This window comes from Conger conger, chromosome 12 (genome assembly GCF_963514075.1).
Source record: "Conger conger chromosome 12, fConCon1.1, whole genome shotgun sequence".
Classification (NCBI taxonomy): domain Eukaryota; kingdom Metazoa; phylum Chordata; class Actinopteri; order Anguilliformes; family Congridae; genus Conger; species Conger conger.
The window spans coordinates 42,335,022-42,351,419 of NC_083771.1; the positions used below are offsets into that span (position 1 = coordinate 42,335,022).

General features: G+C 51.5%; 1 protein-coding gene across 1 annotated transcript in view; it reads left to right on the forward strand.

The window, feature by feature from the left end:
* Positions 1-16,193, forward strand: part of rapgef1b (Rap guanine nucleotide exchange factor (GEF) 1b) — a 65,998-nt gene extending 49,805 nt beyond the window's left edge. The window contains exons 12-27 of the mRNA XM_061261924.1: positions 997-1,158; positions 4,900-5,046; positions 6,684-6,776; positions 8,164-8,252; positions 8,627-8,732; positions 9,914-9,989; positions 10,466-10,550; positions 10,985-11,077; positions 11,641-11,826; positions 12,970-13,054; positions 13,141-13,235; positions 13,512-13,590; positions 13,817-13,918; positions 14,096-14,193; positions 14,432-14,560; positions 14,908-16,193. Of these exons, the coding sequence (XP_061117908.1) occupies positions 997-1,158; positions 4,900-5,046; positions 6,684-6,776; positions 8,164-8,252; positions 8,627-8,732; positions 9,914-9,989; positions 10,466-10,550; positions 10,985-11,077; positions 11,641-11,826; positions 12,970-13,054; positions 13,141-13,235; positions 13,512-13,590; positions 13,817-13,918; positions 14,096-14,193; positions 14,432-14,560; positions 14,908-15,058 (1,776 nt within the window). The 3' untranslated portion in view covers positions 15,059-16,193. The remainder of the gene's footprint in view (positions 1-996; positions 1,159-4,899; positions 5,047-6,683; positions 6,777-8,163; positions 8,253-8,626; positions 8,733-9,913; positions 9,990-10,465; positions 10,551-10,984; positions 11,078-11,640; positions 11,827-12,969; positions 13,055-13,140; positions 13,236-13,511; positions 13,591-13,816; positions 13,919-14,095; positions 14,194-14,431; positions 14,561-14,907) is intronic.
* Positions 16,194-16,398: the final 205 nt, after the last annotated feature.

Here is a 16,398-nt window from a genome sequence, read left to right on the forward strand (position 1 = left end):
TGATCCATATCTGATGTTTGCTGGTTTCGAATCTTCTGAAATTTTATAGCCAGGACCTCAAGATCAAACAGAGATGAGTTCTGAATTGCCCCCAAGTTAAGACATTGTGCAGTTTATTAAATTTCAGAAAATGGTTGCTCAGACTTTAAACAGTGCGTTAACAGTTGTATTGCAAAATAGGGGCAGTTGAACACTTCTAAGCCCCGTATACTGGGTCTGAATGTGGACAGTTACTGCACGACACCTGGTGCCGTTTGATGACCCCCGATTCTTTTGGGGCACGGTTGGCAGAATTGCAGTGGAACTGATACCAAAGCGGAATGCTCAGTAAGATTTGGGTCATTTTTGCCTTTGTCATCATATTTTTATTGAGCCTTTATCGTGCTGTGTTCACATGGATCCTTACACGGTTTAATGTGGCACAGATTCTCCTTGGTTTGTCTTTATTTTACGTCGCCAAAACCTTGACTGCGCCAGTTAGCATTTTGAACGATATTGCCCTGCTAAGCACGTGTCCAGTACAGTGCTTAGGATTTGTATTGTGTATTTGCTTCAAACGTACCCCGGCCCACCATTTTCACTGAACAGCTGATACTTGTTTCACGTGGCTAAACATTTTCCATCATCGCTAACTGCCTCTACAGAGGAATCTTAGAGGGACGGCAGAAGCCCTTACCTGGGGTATATATAGTGGGCTGTATGAGGGTTACTACAGTAACATTATTAATCACTGGACCTGCATCAGTGCTCTGACCTAATCTGCCATGTTAACACTTCCTTGCTGTTTTCCCTCTTTGGATTCTGCTACTTACTTATATCTTATATCTCCCATGACTCTGCGTAGGCCTCCTGCTTAGTTAAACTCTTCCTTCCTCTCTTCTTATCCCTCCTGGTGTTTCTCTCTCTCTCTCTCTCTCTCTCTCCCTCTCTCTCTCTCTCTCCCTCTCTCCCTCCCCCCTTTCTCCTGTCCTCTCTTCTCTTCTCCACCCCTCGCAGGCCTCGCACTCTGCTTCCCCTTCCTCCTCCTCGTCCTCCTCCCTCTCCTGCCACCTCCAGCACTCCGCGGTGGGGGCTGAGGAGGCCGGCGCGGCCCTCAGCCTCAGCCTGTCCGTCTCTCATTCCTTCCTGAGCGGCCACGCCTCCTTGGCCACGCCCACGGTGAGTGTCGGCCCCCCCGGGGGGCCGTGGGGTCGACCCCGCCCCGCCCGCCCCCCCCGGTCACCGTAGCGTCTGCTGTTCTGGTCACGCTCCCGTCTGCTGGTTCATGTCTGGTCTTCTGTGCTCCGCTGTCTTAACGCGCACCACAGGCCCCGGTTCTGTGTGGCTAGTGACATAAACCGGGGTTAGGCATGTCTGCCATTGGGTGCTGCATGCTGCCTGTTGTGAAATTTGTGTCTGTGTGTGTGTAAGTGTGTGGTGTGGCATAGTAACCTAACAGACGTGTGTTTTGAAGCAGGGCAGATGAGTCTTTGAGCTGTCTCGTGAGTGTTTTTCTGTTGTGTTCTGGTGTTGATGTGGCGTGCAGTCAGGAGTCTACAAGTTCATGCTTGTCTGAGGGTGTCCAAGTCTTTCTGCCTTTTATGACTCACAAAATGAACTCACTAAACTCTCTTCTTTCCTACAGTGCCAGCTAGCAGAACAGAATTAGTCGTCTGTCAATGCCTTTGTTTTCATTGTTCAGCCTCTAAATGCATTGTGCTTTTTTTGTGCTTCATATGTCATTGAAGGGAACGTCTGTCACTTCTGGTTTCAATGAGTTTTTCTCTCCCAAAATCTCCCAAAAATTTCCCCCTCTACCCTCCACCTTCTTTTTCCTTTGACATGGCAACCCACGGGTTCAGCATGCCTTTGTGACTTCACCGTCCTCAGCCAATGGGTGGCAAACCCATTCCGTCCTCAGCCAATGGGTGGCAAACCTATTCCCTCCTCAGCCAATGGGTGGCAAACCCATTCCGTCCTCAGCCAATGGGTGGCAAACCCATCCCCTCCTCAGCCAATGTCTGGCTAGCCCATTTCCCTCCAAGCCAGCCAGGCTTTAAGGCATATCCTGCTTTTGATTCCATGGAATCCCCCCCCTCCTCCCCTTCTATGCCACTCCCCACTTTCTGGCGAGCGGTTCAGTGTGGGCGTGCTTCTCCCACCCATCGCTATGAAGGTGAGGGCTGTGTTTTTCATACCTTAAAGCTATGAGCAGGGAAAGGCTTGTGCTTGATGCAGGTCAGCCAGAGACGTTCCCCTCTTTCTTTCTGGGTTATGCGCTTTAAGGCGATTTCCGCCGCTGCGCGATTCTTCCGCCCCATGAAAAGCTCTGTGAAATATAAAAGCGCAAGCAGTTGTTTTTCACCGCAGGAAATTGCCCAATCGTAAATTCGGCTTAGCCGGGCACTTGTGACCCCCGAGCTGCCAGATCGCGTAACCTGTCATACGTTGTACCGATGGCTTAGTTTTCATCTTGTTTACGGAAGGGTTTAGTTGGTCGTGTTGCTGCAGGAAAGAAGTTTTGCTGTAAGATTGATCAGGGAGACCGACTGGGGAGAGGACGCTCGGTGATTCTTGTTCTGTGGGTTATTTTCCCGCCATAACATTAACGCAGGGTTGGCGCTGACCATACTTTAGATAACATGGCATATTGAATGCAGTGCAAGTGAAAACAAGGGGGAGGCCTCTATGCGTGGAGGTTCATCCACTAGGCCCAGAGTGCCAGTCATTTGGAGGAGTACAGTCAAAGCCATTCACTGTCCCCGAGGGCTTTTTCGGCCGTCTAGCCCGGCGACCGCAAGGTGGCACACCCCAACGGCCAGCGTCCGGTCACCGGCTGCCAGAGTGGCGGGGTCCGTTCCCCTGGCCCGAGAAGAGGGCCTCTTTTGTTCAGTCCCCACAAATGCCACTGAAGACCGGCGCTGCGGAGAAAGGAGTCCGAGTCGAGCCCCTTGGTGTGAGACAAAGCCGGGCCCAGCAGTGCAGCACAGAGCTGCAAGCCTCACCGCCCCTTCAGCCAGCGGTTACAACCCTAGCGCTGAGCTCCAGCCCGTGCTTTTGTGCCTCTGTGTACAGAGCAGATACTCAGAGAGCTGGAACACAATGTTCCACCCAGACGTTCTTCAGACGGAAAGTGGGGGAATGCTACAACGCCGCGTATCCGTACCGAGTCTGGTATGCGAGCTCGGATCATCCGCATTCCCGAATTCTGTAGCCTCGGGTCCCTGCGTGCTTGCACAACTGGAGCCGCTCCTCTCAGACCGGAGACGTCACACACACACACACACACACACACACACACACACACACAGGCGAGTTCGGCCTCTCCGGCGGCGGGGCGCTTCTTTTCCGCTTCACCGCCGCGTGATTTCCTGAGGTTGAGCGCGGTGCGCGGAGGGGAAAGAGACCGCCGCAGGATTAGTGAAACCCCAGGGCGCCCGCAGGCCAGGGCTGCGGGGGACGTAGGTAACCGACCTCCTGCTCCGAGTTGAAAGCCGTAATCCGCGCTCCTCCGCGGATCGTATGGAATGCGGGCCATATGGACATAATGCAGAACACATTTCCTCACTTCTCTTTTTTTTTTCCAGTGCATTTCATGCTTGACTCTGACCCCCCGGAATGCCGGAGGAATTCTCACATTCTTTAAATCCTCGGGGCATGATATTTCAAGGGAGCTGTGAAAGGGGGAAGGGAGTATTCGGCAACACGTTTCTAATTCAAAAGGAAAAAGCGTGTGATTTAACACGGGAATCCGTGGCCGGTCTCGCGTGTTTACGCCGGCGTTCGAGCGCAGCGGTGGCTGGGTCTCGCAGCAGCTCTGCTCTGCGCCGTGTTCCCGGCCTGCTGAGGTGGAGAGTGGGGAGTGTTTGGGCGTGCACCAGCAGGTCACCTGCGCCTCGCGCTCCGCTAGGCTCCGCCGCCAGGAATGAGCACGTCGAGGGAGGGGGCTGACCTCACCGCCCCCCCGCCCCCGACCCTCCATCGTGCCCCATCACGCCTGCACGGATGCCGGCTCGTCCCTGCCTTTTGGCTTACATCCACGCTAACGTGCGTGTAGAAACAGTGAAGTGCGCTTGTGGATTGATCCTCATGCTGTTTGGTTCAGTCAATATACCCTGTGTCTGGTCGTGTGTGCGCGTGCACTGTATATACCTTGAGGTAATATTTTTCCTGCACCGTGAGGATATGCTGTTCTCCTCTGGCTGCATTTTGCACAGATATCTGAGAGGGGCTGTCAGGAGAACAATAAGCAGAGCTTAGGGACTATCTTTGGGTTTTATGGGCGGCCCGAGGCGGGAGTCTCTGGCTTTTACTGGGGCTAAGGGTTGGGGTGCTGTTTTGTTGGAGTTTTGGGGGCCAGTGGAAGGGTCAGCAGGATGGCTGAGGGGCCTGGCTGAACTCACTGTCTGCACAGGTAGGGAATAGAGCTGCCCTCTCTAACCTTATACTCATTAAAGGCTGCTGGGTTTCCCTCACTGTGGCAGTACATGTGGGCCGTTTTACAATGCCTTTACATTACCGAGTAAGTGATGCAGTAATGTCGGAAGTCACATCATTTTTGTCGATCCCTGTGGTCACCCTGTGTGGGTGGCACGTCTGAAATTTTGATGCCATTAAAGATGGCCGTCTGAACTTTCGTCTGAGGTTTGTAGCGGCCCCCCTGGGAGCTGTCAGTCCCAGTGAAGCACTGGCGCTCTGTCTCGGTCTAATGCTGCTTTTTCCTTTGCAGACTTTTTCACAACTTCTGTCTGTTTCTGTTTCTCTCTCGTTACCTCTCACCTCTCCCCCTTGCCCTTGCTCTTCCAGTACGAGACCGTTTTCAGGTCCTATTCCCAGGACTTTCCGTCTCTCAGCCAGGGTCCCATTCCTCATTTCCTCTCGTGTGTCTCTTCCCACCTTCCCGCTGTCCACCAATCGCAGAGCTCGGACCTAGTGGTGCCAGCCAACGCCAGCCAGTTAGCTGATCCTGGGGGCGTGACCAACGGTTCCCTGGAAAACTCTGGTGGCTCTTTCGCTGTCTGCCTTCCTACTGAAACCTCTCTCACTGACTCTCTTCAACCCTCTGTGGTGAGCTCCAGTTGTGTGCAGTGCCAGATAGGGGGCGATGTTGCAGGGCCTTGGGGTACCGTAGAATAGTAACTTTTATGAGGCCATTTGGCCTTTCCCAGGTACATTTTATGAGGACAGAAGTAGGTGCTGATTAAGTTAAAGATGGTGTTTGTCAGACTTTATAGAGACTAGTCTGTATGTGGTGAAAGGTATAAGACTCTTCATTGAGACGCGTCTGTAAGTAGTCAAAGGTAAAAGACTGTTCATCGAGACGTGTATAAGTGGTCAAAGTGTAGAAGGCTCTTTATAGAGAATAGATATGTGTATGTGGGTATGGGAATGTTATGTGCCTTGGGTGCAGTGTAGGAATCTGTCTGGTGCTGGTGCTCTGTCCAGTGGCTCTCTGTAAGTAGAATATGAGGAATGGACTCCAAACAAACATATAAACTACTGAAGCTTGTTTATTACTGGAATCACTTATTGGAAATAAGACATAATGACCTAATTGCACTTGTTCATGCTTTTGTAAATGTGTACTAATAGTCTAATTGCATTGAGGGTGGACGATTTATCCCTTTAGTGTGCAGTCATGTTCCCTTCTAATGATGTTGAGAATACAAATTGTGCTCATAATTTAAAGAAGAACCTAGAGTTATGGATATGAAATGTTTCATGCACCGAATGTCTCAAGAACTAATGACTTGACAAGATGCTTGTGTCACAATATTGGGGCTTTTATTGTATATTAAATAAAAATGGGCACAACTCACAAAGCAGTAATTATTCAGTCTAATGTCTTGATAAATGGTAGGTGACTCAAAGCTATGAAGGCATTCTTCATTCATTGGGAAAGCGTTCGCCTTGAACGGTTTAATCTGGGGTGCTCGTCATTCTTCCGAATGTCCAATTCTTCAGATTATTATTATTACTGTTTATTCAGGATTAATTGAGACCTGCAAGTCTTATTCCATCGCTTTTTACATATTAGGGGTAAACGTTAGTGAAGAGTGTAAAATCATTGGGCTTTGGGCTTCATCTCCACAGGGATAGAATTGTCTCGATCTGAATCATGTCATGACGAAGTCAAAACAGAAATCCACAGCGGTCATATCACCCAGGGAGACGATGTTCAGTCAGTAAACGGGGCGACACATCTGGGGTGGAGCAAAAACCTGGCTAGAGAGCATCTAGAGTAGCAGTGCTACTCGGCCGTTTGGGTTTCATTTCAGTTCTTAGTTACGTCATTTCTGCCATTGTTCGGTCCACTCTCACTGTGGCTAGAGAAAAGGTGAATTCTGCTGGGGGGGGGGGGGGGCTTGTAGGATTGGGGTTTGTTTACTGCCTGTCAAGCTATTTATGAGTATTTCATGTACACTGGTCACCACCAGGCCAGTGTGTACAGGTGACCGGCGTCGGCAGACAGAGCGAGCCCGTTAAAGCCGTAACGCTCCGTCCTCTTGAGGCTCCAGCTGGGTCTGGCCGGGCCAGCTGGGGCCTCTGTCTGCGCGACGGCCTGTTAATTGCTGAGCCACTCACCGGGAAGCCCCGTGCGGCACCCACACCCAGCGTGTGGGGGGCGCACGCCGGTGTGTGTCGCTAGCCGTCGTCCCCGCCAACGGCCGTCATGTGCTCTGCTGTCCCCCCCTTCTCTCTAGAGCGAGAGCGCTAACGAGGAGGGCGGGGAGGGGGAGTACGTCAACCTCTATGCGTCCGGCCAGGCCAACGGGGAGGTGCTGCTCTCCCACGGAGTAAGTAATCGGCCGCGCGGCCGAGGAGCGGAGGATGCTGGGAGCATGTGGCGCCGGCTAATCGGGGGTTTTTATTTTTTGTTTTTTTCTTCCCGTGTGCTTCTGCGCTACTTGGCATGCCTTACCCTGTGCTTGTGCCGTCGATGTCTGGTTCACCTGTGGATTCCCTTCCTCTAAGAGCGACGCACTCGATAGTACACGAAGAGCCGCGTGTTCGAGAAGGCAAAAGGGCCTCTCCGCACGGAGGAGTGTAACGCATAACGATGTGTTATTACGACCGCTAACCCAGCACCCGGGCGTCTGCGTCCATATGAGATTACCTGACAGGAATTGTTACTCATTCTGTGAGGAGCAGGGTACTTAGCACTTTGCTTTGTGCGGAACAGGAATTAGCCTGTAGCAGGGTAGCCACCGGGAATGCCATCCTCAGTGAGTGCCAGGATACGCTAGACTTACCGGGGTGCATCAGGGACTAGACGCATGGCACGTAGAAGGTCAAGTTACAGGTTTCCGCAGTGTAAAATTGAGGAACAGAATATTTCATCAGGAAGCAGGTCACCGAAGTCATCATAATGTTCTGAGGAATAGAATAACTGTAAAAGAACAGGATGCTGGGAGCTCGGCAGGCTGCCGTGAATAATGGCGTTTACCCGGCACTGAGACCTCAGGAGGCTGAAGGTTAACAAGGACTGTGCGTCTCCACAGCGCCAAACTCATTTGTCATTTTAAATTGGGTTTGCACGAAAGCCGCGTGGCTTTACATTACAATAGGTGAGCGTCTCGTATCATTTTTTATCATCGCCACCAGGTGACAATGCCAGGTTTAATATTCAAATTTTAATCTTGATCCTCTTAAGAAATCCCCCGGCCCTGATACCGTTGGAATTGTGGGGATTTTCGGCTTTACGCGCTCTTGTAATGGGAAGAGGTGTTCAGAGGGTGTTCAGCAGACCGCTCCGTGTTGGGGGGGGAGTTCATGTCCGCCGTGCAGTGTTGGGTGTGTGGTGTGGGCGCCCTTGCGGATGTGAATGGGTCTGTGTGCGCTCTCTCATTCACATGAAAGCGAAAGGGTGAGCGTCTCTGTGTGTTTTCCTCACCGTCTCCCGGCGTGCGTGCTCGTGGGGTACGCTACGTCCCCTCTCACTGCCTGTTCTCCGTCACTGGCTGCCCGCCTGACTGACCTCTCGCCCTCTCCGCCTGTCGTGAACCTCGTGTCTGTTTCTGTCCTCTCCCGCCGTCCGACCTGGACCCACGCGCTTGTGCTCGCTCCGTGGTCACCTGTCCGCCTGCCCACCTGTCCTCCTGGTGACCTGTCCGCCTAGGGACCTGCGGGTGTGTCTCTGTGTTTGTCACGTTCCATCCTAACCGTCCCACTCCTCGCCGCCAGGACCTCACCACCAGCAACGACGACGTCCTCCAGGACCCCGCCCCCCAGAACGCCTCGTCCAATAGCAAAGAGACGTCGGACATAGAAACGTAAGAGACCTCGATCGCAGTGTCCGTCATGACATACATTACATTACATTATATTATCGGCATTTAGCAGTCGCTCTTATCCAGAGCGACGTACAGTTGATTAGACTAAGCAGGAGACAATCCTCCCCTGGAGCAATGCAGGGTTAAGGGCCTTGCTCAAGGGCCCAACGGCTGTGTGGATCTTATTGTGGCTACACCAGGATTAGAATCACCAACCTTGCGTGTCCCAGTTATTTACCACAACCACTACGCTACAGGCCACCTATATATACATTATATGTCACATCATGTGGGCTGTAAGCCAAATGCAGTGGAAACAGACGCATCGCATTGTAACGGTGAGAACGGGCTTCACTGACGCTGTGACCTTGCAGGAGGAGGCAGAAGTCTACCGACTCCGGCCAGAGTGACGAAGAGGTGGACGAGCTCTCCCTCATCGACCACAAGGAGATCATGTCCCGCATAACACTGAAGCAGGAGGTGGGTCTGGCGCGGCTGCTCTCGTGTGCAGGGGCCTGTCTGCTCGCCTGGGGCTGAGCAGTGTGCAGATCGCTCCCCCGGCACCGTGCCCAGGTGTGGGAGTGGCTCTCTCCGTGTCTCTCTGTCACACCGCTGGCTTTTCTCCGCAGTCGGCGACAGATTATTAAACCCATGCAAATGACTTGGCAATAATTGTGTCCTCACCTGTTTTATTGGGAACACGAGCACGTTGCCAGCGCGTGACAGACATGTACATTAGTTTGACAGCTGACGCCGAGTAATATGTCGTTCCTTGCCGAGAGGTTGACTTGAGCGCGCGGAATGTCAGACTCCCTAGAGGGCGTCTCACTGGTAACCCCCCTGAAACAATGGGTCGCGTTGCTACGGGAGGCTACACCCAGTTCCTCCCCCCCCCCTCCACCCCCCTCTCTGTTCCTCTGCAGAGCTGCTGCTGCCCTCTGTCTGCAGTCTTCAGTAACTGCAGCCTCATATTTTCCATCATTTTTTTTTTTTCCTCCTCTCTCTCCCGTTTGGTGCAGTCTGACGAACGGGGCCGGGTGATTATGTATGACGCGCTGGTCCTCGTTCATCAAGGTCAGAGCTGCCGTCTCTGCCACGCTTGCCTGAGAGAGCAGGCCCAGCTTTTATGTGCGGGACGAGGAACCGCGTGCGTGTCCGGGAACAAAGGCGGTCACGGGACCGAAGGGTTCTGTGAGAGAGGAAGAGAGAGAGGGAGAGGGAGAGAGAGAGAGAGAGAGAGAGGGGGCTTGGGTCTGTCTACAGTGGCAGATGCCAGTCCAGCTGTGCGGGGCTGTAATGTATGCAGGTGGTGCAGGGGGAGGAGCGTGCCTGTGTGCGTGGGGGAGGCTGGGAGACCCTGTGTGTGTGTGTGTGTGTGTGTGTGTGTGTGTGTGTGTGTGTGTGTGTGTGTGTGTGTGTGTGTGTGTGTGTGTGTGTGTGTGTGTGTGTGTGTGTGTGTGTGTGTGTGTGTGTGTGTGTGTGTGTGTGTGAGAGAGAGAGGGGTGGCTCAGCTCAGGGCTACTGCAGCCCAGACCGAGCGATGTGGAGCTCAGCCGCCACGCTGAAGTCACTGCCTCTTCCCTCCCTCCCTCACTCGCATCCTTTCTCTCTCCCCTCTCATCCCCCCCCTCACCCCTCTGTCCTCTCCTCTCCTCTCTCAGAATGACGACGGTCCAGATGTCCGCGCGGGTTCAGGAGATATTTTATTAGTCCACGCCACAGAAACAGACCGCAAAGGTATTTACGTTGCATTCATTTATTTAAAGACTCTGTTCACCTTCCACAATTCTGTGCGTGTCTGTGTGTGTGTGGACACGCACTCAGAAATGTGTGTCTCTGGGTCCAATTGTGTCTCCAGCCACTGTATGGTGGGCATAGTGTAGGTGTTCATTTGTAACTGTGCCATTATAACTCCTAGTCCAGTTCTGCTTGTGCATGTCACTTTCTCTCCTGTGATCTGAGGCGGTGTTAAATGTCAATTCTGCGATTGCAGATCAATTCTGCCCCGCACCTGTGCTGTCAATTAACATTCCTCCTCTGAGCAGTGAAGTAACCGTTAGGCTTGTATAAATGATGAAGCAAATACTTTATTTTACCTGACTGCTAAATGTGGATTTCACAATTTCAAATTGTAGCATGCCGCAAAAGTTCAACGTTATTTTGATTTGAGGTTCTCTCTGATTGGCTGTTTTCTTATTTCTGTTTTCTTGCAGACCTTGTCTTTTACTGTGAGGCCTTCCTGACGACCTACAGGACGTTCATAAGCCCAGAAGATCTCATAAAGAAACTTCACTATCGATATCCTTATGGGAGCAGAAGCAGTTCCTGCTGTGTACATTCTCTGCTTGAATTCATCTTTCTAACTGGTTTCATAATGAAGTTGGGCGAGCAGCTGCAACTGTAAGAATTAAAATAATGTCAAACGGCTCTGGACAGCCTCAGGGCTGAAGCGCGTTTTGAATTTTGTGACGTGAACGTCGTAAAACGGTTTTCGACTCAAGCTCAGACGGGCACCGATCTAATTTGCAAAGTCATCCCCGCCTTTTTCTAACAGCCTGGCGTTTTTGCCGAGTAGCAGGCGTCAAAGCAGTCGCGTTCCATTCGGGCGAATCCGCAGGCCTTGTCCCCCCCGGAGAGTCTCGATGCTCTCCCAGGCGCGGCCTGGTAATGGGAGATGATGTGTGAGATGTTGGGGAGGCATTCCTGCGTTTCCTCCTTAACCCCCGCCGCACATACACCAAGTTCTGTCACAGCCCGGACGTGTTCAAGAAGCGAGTCAGTAAAAACACCTTCTTCGTGCTGGTGCGCGTGGTCGACGAGCTGTGGTAAGTGTGCCCTCCCCGTTCTTCCAGGCTCTCCTGAGAGCGTCTCCCGGCTTTGTGTGCCGTCTGTTCTACAGAGTCGTTCTGTCTTCTTTCATCCCAGGCTGCGCACGTCGTTTGTTGTGCGGGGGGGTGTGGCAGGTCCTGGCTCAGTCCTCTCGGTTTAGAGCTGCATCGTGCCTCTTTGCCGTTGAAATCGATTGTGCAGTACCTTTCGGCAGTGCAGTATGTTATTTATTATTGCCAGGTGTCCATTTGTCATCACATTTGGACATGTGGGAACTCAAGATATTCAGGGGGGGGACTCAAGATATTCAGGGGGGGGACTCCTGCTGCATACGCTGCTGTCGATGGCAGGGCAGGATGTGCCTCCGCTTTCCGTGGTGCGGATGGGGTGGTTAGAGTTCTGACACTGGAGCAGTGAGTACCTAAAGTGAACCTCTGTGAAATCCAGAGGGGAGGTTAGCGGATCAGGTGTAAGTGCTCGGCGGGGGACGCTGAGTAAGAGTTACCGCGGTCACCCGAGCAGACCCGAGTGACCGGGCCGCCCCTCCTCCCCCCTGCAGCCTGGTGGAGCTGACGGATGACATCCTGAAGCAGCTGATGGACCTGGTGTTCCGGCTGGTGTGCAACGGAGAGCTGAGCCTGGCCCGGGTTCTGCGCAAGAACATCCTGGACAAGGTGGAGCAGAAGAAGCTGCTGCGCTACACCAACTCCCTCAAACCGCTGGCCTCGCGCGGGGTGGCTGCCAGGTGAGGGTGGGGTCCTGGTGGGGTCCGGGTGGGGTCCTGGTGGGGTCCTGGTGGGGTCCTGGTGGGGTCCTGGCGGAGTTTGGATGGGGTGTAGTTGGGGAAATGGGTCGTGTTTGGTGTGGGAGGAGTCTGGGAGCAGTTCAGTTCGAAACTGGGTGAAACCATTTTGAAACCACTGAGTGGCCAGTGGTTATCGACCGTTTGTCAACTGTTAAGTCAGGTGAGGATGACTAAGCTGAGGAACTCTTGCTTAATTGCACGACTCTGAACTGAACTTGTAATCTGGATTGCGCCAGTGTTGATCTTGTTGTGTGTGTCTGTGTTGATCTTGTTGTGTGTGTTGATCTTGTTGTGTGTGTCTCTGTGTTGATCTGGTTGTGTGTGTGTCTCTGTGTTGATCTGGTTGTGTGTGTCTCTGTGTTGATCTGGTTGTGTGTGTGTCTGTGTTGATCTGGTTGTGTGTGTCTCTGTGTTGATCTTGTTGTGTGTGTTGATCTGGTTGTGTGTGTCTCTGTGTTGATCTTGTTGTGTGTGTTGATCTGGTTGTGTGTCTCTGTGTTGATCTGGTTGTGTGTGTGTGTGTGTTGATCTGGTTGTGTGTGTTGATCTTGTTGTGTGTCTCTGTGTTGATCTGGTTGTGTGTGTTGATCTTGTTGTGTGTGTCTCTGTGTTGATCTGGTTGTGTGTGTTGATCTTGTTGTGTGTGTCTCTGTGTTGATCTTGTTGTGTGTGTTGATCTGGTTGTGTGTGTCTCTGTGTTGATCTGGTTGTGTGTGTGTGTTGATCGTGTTGTCTCCTTGTTGATCTGGTTGTGTGTGTCTCTGTGTTGATCTGGTTGTGTGTGTGTGTTGATCTGGTTGTGTGTCTCTGTGTTGATCTGGTTGTGTGTGTTGATCTTGTTGTGTGTGTTGATCTGGTTGTGTGTGTGTGTTGATCTGGTTGTGTGTCTCTGTGTTGATCTGGTTGTGTGTGTTGATCTTGTTGTGTGTGTTGATCTGGTTGTGTGTGTGTGTGTGTGTGTGTGTGTGTGTGTGTTGATCTTGTTGTGTGTGTTGATCTGGTTGTGTGTGTGTGTTGATCTGGTTGGTTGTGTGTGTGTGTGTTGATCTGGTTGTGTGTGTTGATCTTGTTGTGTGTCTCCAGGCCAGGCACGCTGCACGACTTCCGTAGCCATGAGATCGCTGATCAGCTCACGCTCCTGGATGCAGAACTCTTCTACAAAATAGAGGTAAGGCGAGTCCTCCCTGTGGGTTCCGCTGCCCCCCCGTCCTGCCATTGAGGGAACGAGGGTCTGAAATCTCTCCATCTGTGTAGATCCCGGAGGTCCTGCTCTGGGCGAAGGAGCAGAATGAGGAGAAGAGCCCGAACCTGACCCAGTTCACCGAGCACTTTAACAACATGTCCTACTGGTGAGCGGCACATACCAATGCACTTATTCACTGCTGTACACACTAACAGGCACAGCATGCTTATTCTCTGCTGTACACATTACCCAATATAATGCGCTTCTTCGCGACTGTACAAACTAGAATCGTTAACAATCCTGCACGGTACGCGTTCGCACTTCTGTAGACCACCGTTGGTCCATAATGATTCTGTACACACCTTTTTTTATTTCTGTTGTGTGCGATGTTTGAATTTCATGAGCCGACCCCAGTAATCCTTTCTCTTTTGTTTATCTGCAGGGTGCGCTCAATAATAATCCAGCAAGAGAAAGCCCAGGATCGGGAAAAGCTGCTCCTCAAATTCATTAAGATTATGAAGGTAATTCACCTCACGGTGGATGTTAAAATGAGTGTAAATCTGTACCAGCACTGGTATATGCACTTGTGCTTGGCAACAGATCTGACACTGCGGTATGCTCATTGTGAGCCAATAAAATCCTTTAGGTGAATTGTTCATTTTATATGGGGCATGCCCACAGTAATGCAGGTAGCAAGACAGACATTTTCTGAATATCTCATCTACCGTTCCTTCTCTATGTCTCCAGCACTTAAGAAAGCTGAATAATTTTAACTCCTACTTGGCAATACTGTCGGCATTGGATTCTGCCCCGATTCGAAGACTGGAATGGCAAAAACAGACCGCAGAGGTAAGCTGGGCCGCTTGCACAGTCATGAAGCGCTGCGTTGACCCTGAGCGGCTCAGTCTGGGTCATTGCGCTCCTTCTGTACCGTCCCTGCACTGTTTGATGTTTGTGGGTGATGTTTATGTTTATGTTCATACGTTTTGACCGACACTCTTGGGGTTTCTCCCGTTCCACGCGCAGGGGTTGGAGGAGTACTGTATGCTGATCGACAGTTCCTCCTCCTTCCGAGCCTACCGGGCGGCCCTGGCGGATGTGGAGCCTCCCTGCATACCTTACCTGTGAGTGAGCGTGCTCGGTAACCGGAACCTTCTCTGTCCCGTGCAATGAACGGCCGTTCGGTCAGTGACACTCGGGCCAGGTTAATAAACTGCTAGAATTTGCTTGCAACTGCCAAAACCCAACTGTGTGCTGTTAACTGTGTTGCGACAAACACGGGTGCGAATGTGGGAAATTTTTAGCCGGATGTATTGTTTTGAGAAGTTTCAGCATCTTTCCGTTTCTCTCCGCTATCTACAGAGGTCTCATCCTGCAGGACTTGACATTTGTCCATCTTGGAAATCCTGACCTTATTGACGGAAAGGTCAACTTCTCCAAACGGTGGCAGCAGTTCAACATCCTGGACAGCATGAGGCGCTTCCAGCAAGTGTACGTGTTGAGACGGGAGAGGGCGGGGTTGACCGGGCGTGTGCGCATGTGAAATTGCATCATTACATTACATTATTGGCATTTAGCAGACGCTCTTATCCAGAGCGACGTACAGTTGATTAGACTAAGCAGGAGACAATCCTCTCCTGGAGCAATGCAGGGTTAAGGGCCTTGCTCAAGGGCCCAACGGCTGTGCGGATCTTATTGCGGCTACACCGGGATTAGAACCGCCGACCTTGCGTGTCCCAGTCATTTACCTTAACCACTACGCCTACAGGCCCTATTAGCCGTGCGTCAGGTTGAGTTCCCATCGTGCTCAGGTTGTTTCCTTTCCTTTCCCCCCCCAGGCATTACGAGCTGAAACGCAACGACGACATCGTCTCGTTCTTCAACGACTTCGGCGACCACCTCGCCGAGGAGGCGCTGTGGGAACTGTCCCTGAAAATCAAACCCCGCAACACCACCCGCCGCAGAACAGAGCGCGAGGAGAAGACCTAAGAGCGGGGCTCCTGCCGTCCCAAAACCCCCCCCCCGGACTGGACCTTCAGTTCCAGAGACACGCGCGGATCGGCGGAGTGGGAAACAACTGTGACGGCAGCTCGAGGGGCCTGGCCTGCGTTTCTCTGTTACAGTTTACAGGAACTCTTATTTTATTATGATTTTTTTTTTTTTAAAAGCGTTATTTGTTTGGGATCCGCTCCGGGTTCCCCCCGGGGGCTTGGGGTTGAGGAGATGCGGCGCAGAGCACAAAGAGCTTTTCGGAAAAGAGACCCTCGCAGATCTGTGTTCCCGTCCCGTCCCGTCCCGTCCCGTCCCGTCCTGTCCATTTCAATGTGCGTCTGGTCTGTGCATTTCAGGGAGTACCTGGACTTTGTGGACTTTGCTGATGACACAAGGTGCTTTCTTTCCCCACGATGACCCCTGACCCTTCATTACGTGCCATCCTGGGACTATCCCCCGCCCCTCCCCACTCATTTCAGCCTGCCGTGACGTCACAACGCCTGTCGGAGGACGGCTTCCTTCGGCGGCGTTGCCACGGCGAGAGGAACCGAACAGTGGGACTGGTGAGATGAGTGGGGAGCGGAGACAGTATCCTAGAGTAATCATGTGAGATGATTTTCAGAAAAAAAAAAACAAAAAAAAAAAGGTTTTGTTTGGAGCATTTTATGTATCGATTATGTACGGTTAATGTATAGTACAGTTTTCCTTTTGTTCTTTAAAAGGGTGTTAACAGTTCAAAGAGAAGATCTCATCTTCTCTTAAGTGTGATAACAAACGCGCACTTAAAAAGCAAAGCAAAAAAAAAGATAGAAATTAACAAAAATAAATAAATAAATGCTGTGATCAATGTCGAACTTGACTTGAAGAGTCTGGTTTGAGAGAGCTGTTGGCAGTCGTGTACGGTGAGGCGGTGAGAAGCATGTTCCGGCCCTGTACCTCGGGGGGCTTGCTTCCATGCTGTCCTCCTGAGGCTGCCATGCCACACTGGGGCTCAAAGATTCCAAAACAGGGAGGCATTTTGAGTAGCATACAGTAACTTTCATCTATTTCCCAGCACTCCTCTGGAATTGAGTTCTGCCAGTACAAACACGTCACCCTGTGCAATCCAATAAAATGCTCTGCAATATTTCTACGTCTTGAGTCGAGTGTGAACTGATTTCTTTCCTCATCTGGGACCCTCAACGTCCTCCTCAACCTACCGCTTTGTATTGGACCTGTATTTACAATGACTATATTTTTCTACAGTTTTGATCACACATGTCTTTTAGTGACAAAACGCTATATCGTCTGTCCAACCAGTACCTCCTAAAAAAAAACATCTCAGGTGTCATTATAAT